This window comes from Monodelphis domestica, chromosome 4 (assembly GCF_027887165.1).
Source record: "Monodelphis domestica isolate mMonDom1 chromosome 4, mMonDom1.pri, whole genome shotgun sequence".
NCBI lineage: Eukaryota > Metazoa > Chordata > Mammalia > Didelphimorphia > Didelphidae > Monodelphis > Monodelphis domestica.
In genome coordinates, this window is record NC_077230.1 from 430201958 (window position 1) to 430217036 (window position 15079).

General features: G+C 43.4%; 1 protein-coding gene across 1 annotated transcript in view; it reads right to left on the reverse strand.

Annotated features, from left to right (window-relative positions):
• Nucleotides 1-217: 217 nt before the first annotated feature.
• The window catches only part of LOC130459025 (uncharacterized), a 30290-nt gene continuing 15428 nt past the window's right edge, over nt 218-15079 (reverse strand). Inside the window, exons 2-5 of the mRNA XM_056826240.1 lie at nt 4456-4648; nt 3999-4125; nt 3637-3705; nt 218-3380 (exon numbers count right to left, since the gene is read on the reverse strand). Of these exons, the coding sequence (XP_056682218.1) occupies nt 3028-3380; nt 3637-3705; nt 3999-4125; nt 4456-4648 (742 nt within the window). The 3' untranslated portion in view covers nt 218-3027. The remainder of the gene's footprint in view (nt 3381-3636; nt 3706-3998; nt 4126-4455; nt 4649-15079) is intronic.

Sequence of the window (15079 nt, forward strand, 5' to 3'; positions counted from 1 at the left end):
AATAAAAAGGTTCCTTTGCAGAGGGAACTCTTGGATGTAGAGTAAAAATTTTCCAGCTTTCATTAGAAATATGGAGTTTCTTTTGAGAATACATTCTCTTATAATCATTAGGGCTTCCCAAGGGGCAAAAAGCTTTCCCACATTCTTTAATTTTACAGGGTTTCTCCCCTGAAAGAACTCTCTCATGACACATAAAAAGTGCATTCTGGCTAAAGGCTTTCCCACATTCATTCCATTTATTGGGTTTGTCTCTAGAAGGAGTTCCTTGCTGCAAGAGAAGGCAAGAATTATTATTAAAAAGATGTTCTCACATTTATCACATTCAAAAGTTATATCTCTGGTATGAATTTTCTGGTAGGCAGAAGTAAAAAACTTTGGCTTAAAGTTTGCCAAGATTCATTAAAAGGGTTTCTTTCCAATGGGAGCTCTCTGATTTAATCTTATCCATTGACTAAAGGCTTTTCTATATTCAATAGTATATTTGGTGATTCTTTCTAATATATATATATTATATATATATATTATATATATATAATATATATATAATAATATATAATCTGATAATAATAGCTAGCATATATGTTGCCCTTAAAGACTGACAAAGTTCCTTACAAGCATCTCATTTTATCCTCATAACAACTTTGGGAGGTAACTATAATATTCCCATTTTACAGATGAGGAGACCAAGGTAGAGGTGAAATGACTCGCCCAAGATCACATAGCTTGTAAGTGTATAAAGCTGAACTTGGACAAGTCTTTCTAGCACTCTAGGGTCTAGAGCTCCATCTACTATTCCACCTTCCTGCTGTTAAGCAAGGAATGTTCTTTAATGGAGGGCTTTCTCTTATCCCTTCTTGTCAAAAACTTATTCTCTAGTGATGCAGAGCGAGAGGAGCAGAACCAGGAGAACATTGTACACAGAAACTAATACACTGTGGTATAATCGAACGTAATGGACTTCTCCATTAGTGGCGGTGTAATGTCCCTGAACAATCTGCAGGGATCTAGGAGGAAAAACACTATCCATAAGCAGAGGACAAACTGAGGGAGTAGAAACACCGATGAAAAGCAACTGCCTGACTACAGTGGCTGAGGGGACATGACAGAGGAGAGACTCTAAATGAACACTCTAATGCAAATACTAACAACATGGCAATGGGTTCGAATCAAGAACACATGTGATACCCAGTGGAATCACGCGTCGGCTACAGGGGGGTGGGAGGGAGGAAAAGAAAATGATCTTTGTCTTAATGAATAATGCATGGAAATGATCAAATAAAATACTATTAAAAAAAAAAACATTCTCTAGTAGATGAGTGATGCCTCCTCAAATACATTATATTTATGAGGACTTAACTCTTCCCCCTCCTCCCAATTTCTCATGAATGGATTATAATCAGACCAAAGTATCTTCCTTCCGGGGCCCTCTCCCAGGTTCTAGAAACACCCCAGTTCCCAGGTTCTCTTTCTCTTTTCTAGAGGGATACCCTGATTGCTTCCTTTTCTCTAGAGGGACACCCCAGGTCCCATTCTCTTCTGTAGAGGGATACCCCAGTTCCCCCTCTTCCTAGGCTCCGCTGGTGGGACCCCACCTCCTGCAGTCTTTCCTTGGATGATGGTCCCTCAGAAATGCCCTGGTTTGGCCCTGGAACTTTGGTTTCAGGTATTTCATCAGGAAAAGAACCTGAAAGAGGCAAAACACATGTCATTGCTGCATCTGGAAGGAGAAAGAACCCCTCTGTATAGGGGTGTTTGAGTCTGATTTTTCCATCAAGAAAGAAGACCAAAAGGCCAGAGGGAGGAAGAAGACTGTACCAGACAGTAGAGGGGGGACCTGTAGTCCTGGGCTTAGAGCCTGGAAGACACTGGTCCTGAGTTCTAATCCAGCCCCAGGGGCTTCCTCACTGTGTGACCCTGGGCAAGTCACTTCTTGGTTGTCGCCTCCCCAAAACTAGCTGGAGGAGGGAATGGCCCCTCCACCCTAGGAAGGCTGCCAAGAAGACCAGAATGAGGTTCCAGCCTGTGGGACAGAGGGAGAAATGGCAAACAAGGACTGGAAGTGAATTCTATTGGGCCTCTCCAAAAGCACTTACAAGCTTTTCTGGTTGGATTTCAGAACCTCTTTTCCCCCTTTTTACTTTTTTGAACTCCAGGATGGCCCTCTGGGTCAGGGCCTCAGACCTGCCTGTGGCTCCCACACATGGCCACCCCGCCTGCCTCAGTTTCCCCCTCTGGAAAATGGCGACATTGGCCAGGATGGCTCTGATCGTGGCCCAAGGAGAGGCACGTCCTTGTCGGGATGACCACTCGTGGCACTGGGCGTTCTTCCCCCCAGAGGCTTCTTGCAGTGCTGCCTCTGTTTCCGGAGAATAACAGGAGCTTTTATCCAAAAGTTATTCTTTGTATCACCTCATATGGGGCACTCCTCCCTTCTCTAGGAGAGCGCCTGCCAGCAGCCTTCCGGGATGGGCCTCAGCAGGCTTCAGGCTCTTTCCCAGAATCCCCGGCAGGCGGATTTTACTGGCCTCTTCTGTGGCCAATAGCTGAGGAGCCCAGGACGGCCAGGGGCGGGGCCGTCTCTTCCCTGCTGTGTGCCCCTCCCCCCCGCCGCCAGGGTCAGCCGCTTCACCCGGAAGGGCTCCAGAGGGAGGGAAGGGCTATCCGGGGGCTGCTGGCTTCTGCTGTGCCCAAGACTCCCTCTTGCTGTCGGAAGGGGGGAGGGGAAGGCTTGGAAAAGAACCCGCGGGGGCCGGGCCGGGGCCTCGGGTGAGGGGCTCAGCCAGGCTCCCCCGGCTGGGAAGGGTCTGAGGCCCGCTTGGACCAGAGCCTCCCTCCGGCTCCGGGCCGGCTCCAACCCCGAAGCCTCCTCCGACTCTGCCGGCCAGCGGGCTGCGATGTGGCGGGGAAGGACACGGGGGAGGCTGGCAGGGAGCCTCGGCCACTTGGGGGGCTCCGGGGGGAAGGGGCTGCCTCACCCCCACGGTCAGCCCGGCAGGACTCAGTGGCTGCTGACCGCACTGTCCCCTCTCAGCCTGCGCAGCGCCCCCAACCGCTCATCCCACCGAGGCCCCCCCCCCACCCCGGAGGCCCCGAGACTTGCCACAGGAGAGCTTGGAGCCAGGGAGGCCACAGGCACAAAGCCGGGGACCTGAGTTCAAATCCAGCCTCAGATACATCCCTGCCATGTGACCCTGGGCAAGTCACTGAACTCACTGCCTCAGTTTCCTCATCTGTAAAGATGGAGAAATAACCCCTTGTACCCCAGGAGGGTTGCAAGCATTCCACCAGGTAGTTGTGAAACTGGGCGGGACGCTGGGGCAGCCCCAATGCCGGCCCGTGTTGCACCCCTGGGCAGCTCCCGCAGTCCTCCACCGACTTCTCTGGGGAGGAGATGAAGAAGGGCCAGGTGAGAGGGGAGACCTGGGGGGGGGGGGGCAGAGCAGCTCCATGCTGGGCCTGGCTCTGGGCCCCAACAATGGGCACAAACTGGGCAGCTCTCTGTGCCCCCGCGAGAGGGGCCAGGCCGGGGCTCCGGGAGTCTCGGGGGCTTCCGGGGAGGAGCCCTCGGCTACAGCCATGAGCAAGGCGTGAGGGTGGCTCCCCTCCATCCCCCTGGCTGCCCCGTGGGTCACTCACCGGGCCCCCGGCCCATCCACAGAGCTCTCTCTAGGCGGGAGATCACATCCGACCTGAAGCCTGGAAGCCCTGAAGGTGGCAGAGAAGGGAGTTCTGCGGTGCGATCCCCTTGCACCCTTTCTCTCAGGGGAGAAAAGGCCTCTGAGGGGTCCAGAGGAGAGGGCCTTCTCCCACCCACCTGAGGCTCCGGGGGCCCCAGGCCAGACGGAGAACCCTTGACCCCAGGGAGCCTGGAGGCTGAGGACGGAGGGGCTGGACCCCACCAGGATGGGCTGAGACCTTCCCCGGCTCCTGGGATCCTCCTCCCCATGCGCTCTCCCCCTCCCTGCCTAGGTCCCCTCTGGGTGGATGCTGGGCCTCACCCAGGGCCACGAGGTGCTCGAAGGTCTCCAGCATCACCTCGCGGTAGAGGCTCCTCTGCGCGGGGCCCAGGCGGCGCCACTCGTCCCACGTGAAGAGCACCGCCACGTCCCGGAACGTCAGCGACTCCTGCAAGGCCAGACGCGTCCTGAGCGGGGCTCACAGGGGAGGTCAAGAGCAGAGCCGGGCACAGCTCTCCCCTCTGCATTCTCTCCTGTACACGGTACCTCCAAGGCTCTGCCAGGCTCCGGAGCCCTGAGATTCCGGCCTGCCACCGTGCCCACCACCATGCCTATCTGTAAGGCCTGATCAGCCCTGACTCAGGCCAGTTCCAATGGCCTGAGCTGCCAAGAGAACACCTGAGCCTCTGGCCAAAACAAGTCTGAATAACCAGATGGGAGGGAAGCTAAAGGGGCTGTTTCCACACTTGCATCCATAAGGGGAGAAGCCCGAGCTCACCTGGTGTCCCGAGGTCGGGAGCTTTGGAGACATCTCTTCTCTCCCCACCTCCTCTCCCACTGGGCACAGATCCTGGGGACAGGCAGAGGCCTCTGAAGGCAGAGCTGCAGGGAAGAGAGAAATCACCCGGGTGTCCGGACAGCATGAGGCCCCCGGACTCAGCAGGGGAGATACAGGGGGCCTCACCTTGGTCCTGGGGATGTCTGAGAGACCTTCCACATCAAATGGAAGTGAGAAGCCAAAGGAGGCCCCATGACATCCCTGATCCTTGGAAGCCTGGCAGTGCCCAGGCAGCCAGGGTCAAGGTCAGAGCCCCAGCCGCAGGCGGGCAGTGCCCAGGCAGTCGGGGTCAGAGCTGCAGCCCCAAGCAGGCAGTGCCCAAGTGCTCAGGCAGTCAGGGTCAGAGCCACAGCCAAAGCCATGATCAGTTTAGTACCAAGTCAAAGAAGCCCCCGCAGGGAACTTGAAAGGCACTTGCTAGCAGCCAGAAGCCAGGGATTCCTAATACAGGCAGAGCTTTCTCTGTTGGTCCTCAAAACTGCTAGGACAATAGAGAGGGGGCTTCCAGTCCAGGGGCTATGATGGGAAAAGGACTGCCCAGCCTATCCAGGAACACAGGACAAAGCAGTTGGATTCTCGCTTCAAGTTCCAGTCTAAGAACTAAGGCTAGAGAGATGAGAAAAGAGAAGAAAGTACAGAACCCGACAGCATATTCTGGCAAACCTAGAAGGGAGGCCCCCAAGACATGTATGAATAAAGTCTCAGGGAAAAAAAAAATCAACCTGATCCCAAGACAATGAGAAAGTCTGGAAGAAATAGAGCACGGCATAAAAAAAAGAACCTGAGAACTGAAAAAAGAACTCTGGAGTGAAAAAAAAATTAACAATGAAACAAAAGATGGAAATATTTCCCAAATAGTGAACTCTATTAGGCAACAGGAAATATTAGAACACAGTCAAAAGATTAGGGGGAGAAAGGGAGAAAATGTTAGCTATCTGATACCAGAAACAACTGACCTGGAAAATGGACAACTTAAGAATTGTTGAACTCCCTGAAAACCACAAACAAAAAACTTAATATATCTCAAGAAATCATACACAGAAAATTTCTCAGATCTATTATGAGGAAGCAAAGTGAAAACAAAAAGGATGGACTAGTCCTCTCCTGAAAGAAACCTTAAATGGAAAACTCCCAGGAATATCAGGGCCAACATCCAGAGCATCCAGGTCAAAGAGAAAAAGTACCATAAGCAGCTAGAAATTGAATCGAAGTCCCCAGGCTCACATAAGACTATGCTGCAACTACTAAGAAGGAGAGAAAATCTTGAAGTATGATATTCTAAGAGGCAGCAGATAGACTTACAACCAAGGATTACAAACCCTATAAAACTGAATATGATTCAGCTAGGTAAGAAATGTGTATAGTATTCTATTCTATTTGTAGAATAGGGATAAGTATTCCTGAAAGATCAGAGATTGGCAGAATCTCTGAAATACAAGCATAGGAGATAAGGGAAACCTATTCAAGTAAACTAATTTAAACAATGGTAAAGGTCCATGTGAACTGGAATGACCTCCAGGAATTGATGCAGAGTGAAAGGAGCAGAACTAGGAGAACATTGTACACAGAGACTGATACACTGGTACAATCAAATGTAATGGACTTCTTTTCTAGCAGCAATGCAGTGATCAAGGACAATTCTGAGGGACTTATAAGAAAGAATACTATCTACATTCAGAGGAAGAACTGTAGGAATAGAAACAGAAGAAAAACAACTGCTCGATCACAAGGGTCGATGGGAATATGGACTCTAAATGATCACCCTAGTTCAAATATTACTGGTATGGAAATGGGTCTTGATCAATGACACATGTAAAACCCAGAGGAATTCACCTATGGGAGGGGTTTGGGGGGAAAACAGGGAAAGAGCATGAATCTTGTAACCATGGAAAAATATTCTAAATTAATTAAATAAAATTTTCAAAAAAAAATAAACAATGGTAACAGGCAAGATGATCATAATTATGTAGGAACATTTTAATAGGAAGAGAATGGACGAGTGATCCTTTAAACTTCCACTGGCTTCTATAAGGGGAAAAAGAAAAAAGAACCTGGGGGTAGCTTGGTTCCATATTGTTTTTTAACCGGGGGTGGGGGGGTGGGGGTGGAAAGTAAGGAAAAAGGAACATTCAAAGGAAAAGATAAAGGTGGAAGAACTTGCTATTTTTTGTAACAAGAACTCTCAAAAAACTTCTGTGAAATCTCTTTCTCTCTTTATTACTTGCTCTGTCAGTCAATCTTTTTAAACGTGCTAACTCGGCTTCAAAACACAGCTGCAAGAGCGGGTGAGTAAAAAACATTTCGATTTCTCCTTAAATTAAATAGAACACAGCTGTTTTAAATCTTAGCAACAGGGCCCTAAGGTCCTGGCTAGGAGAGCTGTTTCTAAATACCCTTTCCTTTAGGGAACAACTGCCTAGATTAGGATTAAGGGAAACCTGGGGAAAGCTTTTGGCCCAGTCCTGCTCCCCATGTGTTTACTTTAGAAATATGTGGATACAGCCACTTCATAATGTACTTAACAACTGGCTCATCAGCTCCATGACCAAACTTGTAAATATAGAATCCTTTGTCTCTCTGAAATGGCTCATCCCATGGAGCTTATGGCAAAGTCTAATTGACATACTACTTTCCCATGAGGTTTTGATTGTTTTAGCTGTAATATTGTATTTCCTTAAAAAACTCATTTCTCAGTCAAACCAACCAATTGCTCCTTCTAATATTCAACAAAATGCTGAACTAAATACTCAGCTTGAGTTGTTAGAGAAAAGTGTGGGGGAACTCATAGCTTTTATGAAAAACACTAACCCTCCTAGTCAACCCACTGCTCCACCTGCCAACTCAGCTTCAGAACCCCCTTCTCCTAACCAACCCACCCCTACCCCTACCCCCTCAGCCTCAGAAAACCCTGTTCCAAACCAACCCACCTGTCCCCCTGCCCATGCTTCCTATCCCACACCCTCCACTCTAAGTTCACACCCCACCCATGCTTCTGACCCTACCTCCTCCACCCTGAGTTCACACCCCACCCATACTGACCATCCTAATGCCTCCACCTTAAGTTCACACCCTACTCATTCATCCAACCCTAACACCTCTGATCCTTCTGGCACTATGGGACAACAACAAACCCTCTCCCTCAATGTGCCCAAACCTTCTTTTTCTCATACCTACCCCAATGAGAATGGATTAAGAAGCCTAGAAACAGAAACAGGAGTACCAAATAATTCAGATAGGTTATTTGCTTTAAGGGAAGTACCCACTTTTAATAAAGATGGAAACGTGGTATCTATAAGACATCACACACCTTTTAACCCTGAAGATTTAAATTTAAGGAAGATATTCCATCATTTGAGGAAGAACCAATATTAATTATAAAAAATTTAGAGAACATATTCAGAACTTTTAACCCCACTTGGATGGATACAGAGAATTTGTTAAGAGACATTTTTAACAAAAAGAGAAAAAAACAATATCTCTCTGGCTAATCAGAAAAGAGGTAGAAGAGGACATTATTGGCCAACTGAAGATCCACATTGGAACCCCAATGTTGAACTAGATCACACAAAACTAAACCAGGCCAGAGAAGCATTATTGACAGCTATGAGAGCATGCTCGGATAGACCTGGAAAATGGTCAAAATTTGAAAGAACCCAACAAGAAATTGATGAGACCCCCTCCCATTTTATGGATAGACTTATTGACATAGGAAATACATATATGGACCTTGATTTATACAGAGAAAGGGACATTAGGCAAATACATAGGCAATTCGTTGAGAATTGTTGTTCAGTGGTGAAAGACTACTTTAAAACTAGCTGTCCTAATTGGGACTCTATGGACCTTGAAGAATTGAGGAGAGTACCAACCTATGTTTATAAGGGTCGTGTAAAAAGACCTGAGGAACACAATATGTTAGTGGAAGACTTAAGGAAAGAAATTGAAATGTTAAGGAGACAATTGAAAAATAAGGGAGAAACTATAGCCCCTTTGCAGGAATCCACAGATAAATCAGTAACCTGCCACTTCTGTGGGAAGAAGGGCCACAGAATGATAGAATGTAGAACTTTTCTCAAGATTATTGGAAGGAATACGCAGTTTAATAACAATTTTAGAAATAATAACTATAGAAATGATGATAATCACAGAAACCAGAATTTTAGAAATTATGGAAATAACTATAATGACTATAGAAATAAGAACTTTTAGAAACCAAAATTTTAGAAATAGGAATTGGGAAAATAATGGCAATGTTCCAGATGAAGAAAATGATAAAACCCAACAACAATATATAAGAAATGGTGCTCATCCAAAAAATATTCAAAGTTCTAATGCCCCTCAGGGGGGTGTCCTTCAGGGGGGTGCCCAAGGAACGTCCCAAATATAATGAAGGTGGTTCTTCTTAGACTCTATTGATTTTGTTGATATTAATTAACCTTTTTCAGTTTTGTCTTCCCTCCAAATAGTAGGAAAGGATGAACAAAGAACTTGAAACTATGATTGGGAAATTATGCAGTGAGACACATTTAAAATGGCCTGAATTCTCCCTCTGGCCCTATTTTATCTCAGAAGCAGGCCTAGAGGAGACCTATACATCTCACCATTTGAGATGCTTTTTGGACATCCGCCTATACAGGCTAAACATTTCTTTCCTGCATATACATCACTATTAGGGGGAGATATTACTATTGTTTCCTATATACAGGAGTTACAGCACAAACTATGTGAACTTCATGAATCTGGAGCTGCAGTACAAGCTGGACCACTAGGCTTTTCACTTCATGACCTGAACCCAGGAGATAAAGTGTATTTTAAGAATTTCAACAACTCAGCCTTCCTGGGAAGGGCCATTCCAAATATTGTTAACTACTCCAACATCTATAAAGGTTGGAGAGAAGGATTCTTGGATTCATTGCTTCATCAACATGCGTGCATCAACTCATCTCTGCTGAGATTGATTGACTGTATCCTATCACATGCATTGGAGATAATCAGAAACAAGTGGATGCTGTTTTTTCGAGGACACATTGAATTACTGATTTTATTTCTTATTTTTATTATTGCTTTTCTTTTCTTTTGATTAAAATATTTGATTTTTTCTTTATTTTTCTCATTTCTTGTACTAAAAAATACAATCAATATTTTTCTGCAGCAGTATAAGTTATATATATATATATATATATATATATATATATATATATAATATCTATATTATCAATACTATAATATCAAGGGATACCCAAAAGCTTTAAAACTGTGGGAACCTGCCATTAATTGATAAAATATTATGAGACTATTATTAATGATTGTGTCTGATTCTAGAAAATGGGATAAAAACAAGGAGCACAGACTTAACCTGAAAAGTGCCAAAAAGAGCACACAGGTAAAAATGAAACCAATCCATGTGGGATTGATGACCTTCTATGCCAATATGGAAGGAGTCGAAATTAGTGTGAGACTCGAGGTTGCGACGCTTGACATATGTTAAGTCGTAGGACTTCCTTGTATCTATATTCTTTGTGAACTACTCATACAAGTACAAAGTTTGACTATCATGCTGGCTCCCTATATCCCTGAGAATGTCAAAAAGGAGAAGAGGGAATGACGCTTCCCTATCAAAATAGAATTCTAGTTCCTTTCCTTCTTATATTATGGCAACTTCCTGTAGTCTTGGCTGCAAATGGGTAGGTGAAATATTGCTGCATTCTGTCCTATAGACTTGTGGGATAGAAATTACTTTAAATTTGACCTATACAAGGGCCTATTTTGAATTTTTTCCTTATGTTTTTTGTTGTTTTTCTCTTCTTTTGATAATTAACTTATGCAACCCCATAACTCAACATTGCATCCTGAGCTGAACTGGATGTTTTTTAACACCTACTTCAGGGGGGATTGCATTTTAATTTAAAATCCAATATTTTTTTTGTTTGAGATTGCTTGATGACTCCTAAATCCAGAGAATATCCAGAGAATGAACTGTTGCAGAAAGATGCCAGAAAACCTACACTCATCAAGAAGATCAAGAATGAACTTTGGGTGTGGTTGATTGAACTGAAGTTTGATTGAACATTTATTGTAAATGTATACTTTTATGCCAAGGGGACTGCCCCTAATTTGGCTGTCAATGCGCCTAGCAAAACATTGGTTTTGCTTTCTTTCTTTTCTTTTTCCCCCTAACTGTGTAATTTCTTCTTAGAAATTGAATATTGTATAAATCTGTAGTTTGAAGTGCATTTAGGACTACAAGATGATTAGGTTAAATGATCAATGGGGATACTAGTCTCCCAATGATCATCAGGGGGGATTGTGAATCTTAAAAACTGCTCAGACTCTACTTCATAAGATTTGATTAAGCTATTCCCCATTTTAAACAATGGAGGTACTTGATCAGGAATGTATTGGGAACTTTAAAATTACTCTGCCCTGCTCAGACAGTACCTTAGGGGAAGATAAAGTTGTAAAATTCCTTACTGAACAATGAAAAAGTCCCTAACTCATACTTATAGTAAAGCTAGAACCTTAAGCTAGGTCTATTTTTAGATCTACTACAAAAGGGTGCTAAGTACCTCTAAAGGTTAAATCAATCACTAAAAGGTCAAGCAACTTACAAAAGGCAAGCTTAACAAAAGAGGTGTGAAGTTTTAGTCTACCCAGAGAAGGTGAAAAAAGAAGAATGTGAACTAAGAATGGTCAATCCTGGGGAAAATGTCTACTGTGATTGGTAGATGTGAAAATTTAGGGGAGGTTACATAAGAGAAATTTCTCTTTAAAAGGAGTTGGCTCTCTGAACTTAGGGGGAGTTCAGAGGGGTGGGAGTTTTGGAGTTAGTGTGGAGGAGCTGGCTCTCTGAACTTAGCTGGAGTTTTGCTTGGGACAAATCTTGTGGTGAGTAGAGAAAAGACTGACTAGTCTCTTAAGGCTCAGGCCATTTGGCCTAGGCCCTTTCCTACTATTTCCTCTTACTCTGTCTCTCTCCCTTCCCTTAATTCCTTCATTTGTATTAATTAAAATCTCCATACAAATCCAGCTGACTTGGGTATTTTCATATTTGGGAATTTTCCCATGGCGACCACTGATTTTTAATATAAAATCAAGACACTAAAATTATCTTTACAGTTTGGCTGAAACTTTCAGTTTTGGCAATTCACAGTCTTGAAACCACATTTTTCACAGTCACAATGGAGATCACAAAATGACAAGAATATACAAATGTAAAAAATGGGGTAAGTGTAGAACGTTTCTCATGGACGTTATTCTTACTTAAAGATGACCTGAACACACAAATGGTTTTGGTGTAGAAATATATTAAATTCAATGAGAAATAGACCGTGAATACATAGCAACATTATAATGGCTGGGGTACTTAACATATCACTTTCAAAACTAGAGACAGTTAACAAAACGGTAAACAAGAAAGGGAGATCCGAGAATATCTGTTGGAAAAGGTAGATATAAAAGCTCTTACAATTACCAAATGAGAATAAGAAAGTGCATACATATTCCTCAGCTGTTCAAGCATCATTACAAAAACTGACCATGTTCTAGGAAGAAAAATGCAATAAGTGCAGAAAAGGAGAAATATTAAACATATTTTAGACTGGGACACCATAAAACTACAATGAATAAAATTCTGTTAAAGAAAGGAATAAAACTTAAATGGATGCTAAATAAGGAACTGGCAGGTCAAAGAAATTTAAAGAAATGGTGGGTTAAAGAACAAATCATGGCAATAATAGACATCTTCAATGAAAATAATGAGGTAACACAAACTTTTGGGACACTACCAGATCATTCCTTAGAGGAACATTTATATTTTGAAAATACCAAAAAGAACAAAAGAGGGTGCAGCTGGGTGGCTCAGTGGATGGAGAGTCAGCCTTAGAGATGGGAGGTCCTAGGTCCAAATATGGCTTCAGACACTTCCCAGCTGTGTGACCCTGGGCAAGTCACTTGACCCCCATTGCCTAGCTCTTACCACTCTTCTGCCTTGGAGCCAATACACAGTATTGACTCCAAGATGGAAGGTAAGGGTTTAAAAAAGAGAGAGAGAGAGAAAAGACAGATCAGTGAATTGTACGTACAGCTTCAAAACAAAACAAAACAAAACAAAAAAACAACTAAGCTACAAAAAGCACCAAAGACAAAATTTTAGCTAACTTCAAAATAGAGAAGAAACCCAAACTGTCAAAAATCAAAACTGAAAAAAGGGAATTCATAGAAGATGAGGAAATTAAAGAAATCATTAGGAAAAAAATACTTTGCCCCGTGATATGCCAACAAAACTAATAAATAAAATTTTGTTGTTCAGTTCTTTCAGTCATATTTGACTCTTTGGGATCCCATTTGGTGTTTTCTTGGCAAAGATACTGGAATGATTTGCTATTTCCTTCTACTGTTGATTTACTGAGGCAAATAGAGTGAAGTGACTTGCCAAGGGTCACACAACTAGCAAATTGAGGCCAGATTTGAACTCATGAAGATGAGTTTTCCTGACTCCTGGTCACTCTGCCTCCTGTGCCACCTAGCTGTTCCTTAAATAAAATACGCGACTGTTTACAAAAATATCTAATACCAAGGGTTAGAACAAAAATTAGAGAACTGAAGGAATCCAATCTGAGAGGAAAAAAAAAAGGTACAAGCCATCAATGAGCTTCCAAAGAAAAACTCCCCAGCCCTAGCTGAATTTCCAAGTAGATTCTACCATTTAAAAAACCAATTGGCTCCAATTTTGTGTAACTTGTATGCAAAACTAGGCAGAGATGACCCCTACCAGAGTCCTTCTCCAAGACAAAGGTAGCCTGGATACTTAAACCAGGAGGTAGGGAGATGGATATGGTACAGTGCCAGAGTAGACAGCAAGAAGACTTGAGTTCAAAATAGGTCACAAATACTTATCTGTATGAGTCTGGGCAAGTCAATAAACTGCCGTCTTTAAGGAAATTCCTTTTTTTTTTTTTAAACCCTTACCTTCCATCTTGGAGTAAATACTGTGTATTGGCTCCAAGGCAGAAGAGTGGTAAGGGCTAGGCAATGGGGGTCAAGTGACTTGCCCAGGGTCACACAGCTGGGAAGTGGCTGAGGCTAGATTTGAACCTAAGACCTCCTGTCTCTAGGCCTGGCTCTCAATCCACTGAGCAACCCAGCTGCCCCCGGAAATTCCTTTTACATTCATGAGTAGAAGCATTCTTTTAAAATAGATTCTTACTGATACCTTTGCTTTTCTATTATGAGAATTTAAATTTAGGTTTTATGCTAAATATGAGAATTCTAAAGTAATATTGTCAAAATGACTTAGCAGCTTTATTTACAAAGAAGTGGAAAGAGTGAAAGTGGAAAAATATAAAGAAACAAAGTTATTCTATTTTGAATTAATCAACCAAAAAATTTAAAACACCCTTACTTAATACTAAGGAAGTTCACAGCCACTTACTTGGAGAGCTCCACCCTTTTAACCTAATCAGTCAGAAACTTGTGAATCCTTTGATAAGAGTTTATACCTTCAGAGAATGAGAGGTGGATCCCACAGATACTGCCCCCCTGGGCAGTGTTAAGCAATTTGGAATCTGTGATTGGCCCCTGTGAAGAGGGGAAGGGACAGAAAGTGATGTGGGAAAGGGACTATAAAAAGTCCTGAACTTCTTGTCTAAGGAGTTTCGACTTGTGACTTGTCTCTTGGAAGTGGCTTTGGACTTGGACCTTGGCTTTGACCTCGGAGCCTGGCTTTGCGACTTCTCCTTTAAGTTTTGACTGGGACTTTGGCTCTTGGACTGTTTCTGGGAGGACTTCTCTTGGATCTTTTCCTGGTGAGTGAGTAGCTGGCCTTCCCTTCCTAGCTTCTGGAGAGATTGGTTCCAGAGAGGCCTCCCTTTCTTGGAGCAGGCTGTGTGGGTAGAACCTTTGTTTAAAACATCACAGGGTTCTCTCACTGAGGGTTAACAAGCCCTGCCTTGGTTGCTCCAGACAGCAGAGCAACATTGAGTGTGATAGGCTAGACATTTTCTCTACTCTCTTCTTACATTTCTCTACTTTCACTCTTAATCTCTTTGTAAATAAAGCTTCTAAAAATCATTTTGACTTGAGCTATAATATTTTAAAATCATCAACCACAGTATTATCTTAGAATTCTCATATATATTTAGTTAAACCATAAATTTAAGTCCTTATACTACCTACAAAACACCCTAAATTCAACCCTGTCTCCAGACTGCAAATGCTAATCCAAAAGCGAATCTCACTGGAATCCAAAGTCCAAATTAGGAAGCCAAAATCCAAAGAGCCAGGAGACACTGAAGAATCCAATGAGAACCTTCAGTGCACACAAGGCTAAGACTGCCAGAACTCACACTGGCTCACTGAATTGTCAATTATTTTTTACTAGTAACCTCCTTCAGACATGTGTCTTAACAATGAAGTTTTGAGGTCAAAGAACTTGGGCATTTTGGCCATCCCCCCTTCCCCATCATTCCAAATTCAGAATGGTTTTAACAATTCGCAGCTCCACCAACAATGTTTTAGTGTGTCTGCCTTACTCCTCCAGTCTTACCTATTCCCATCTTTTGTCATC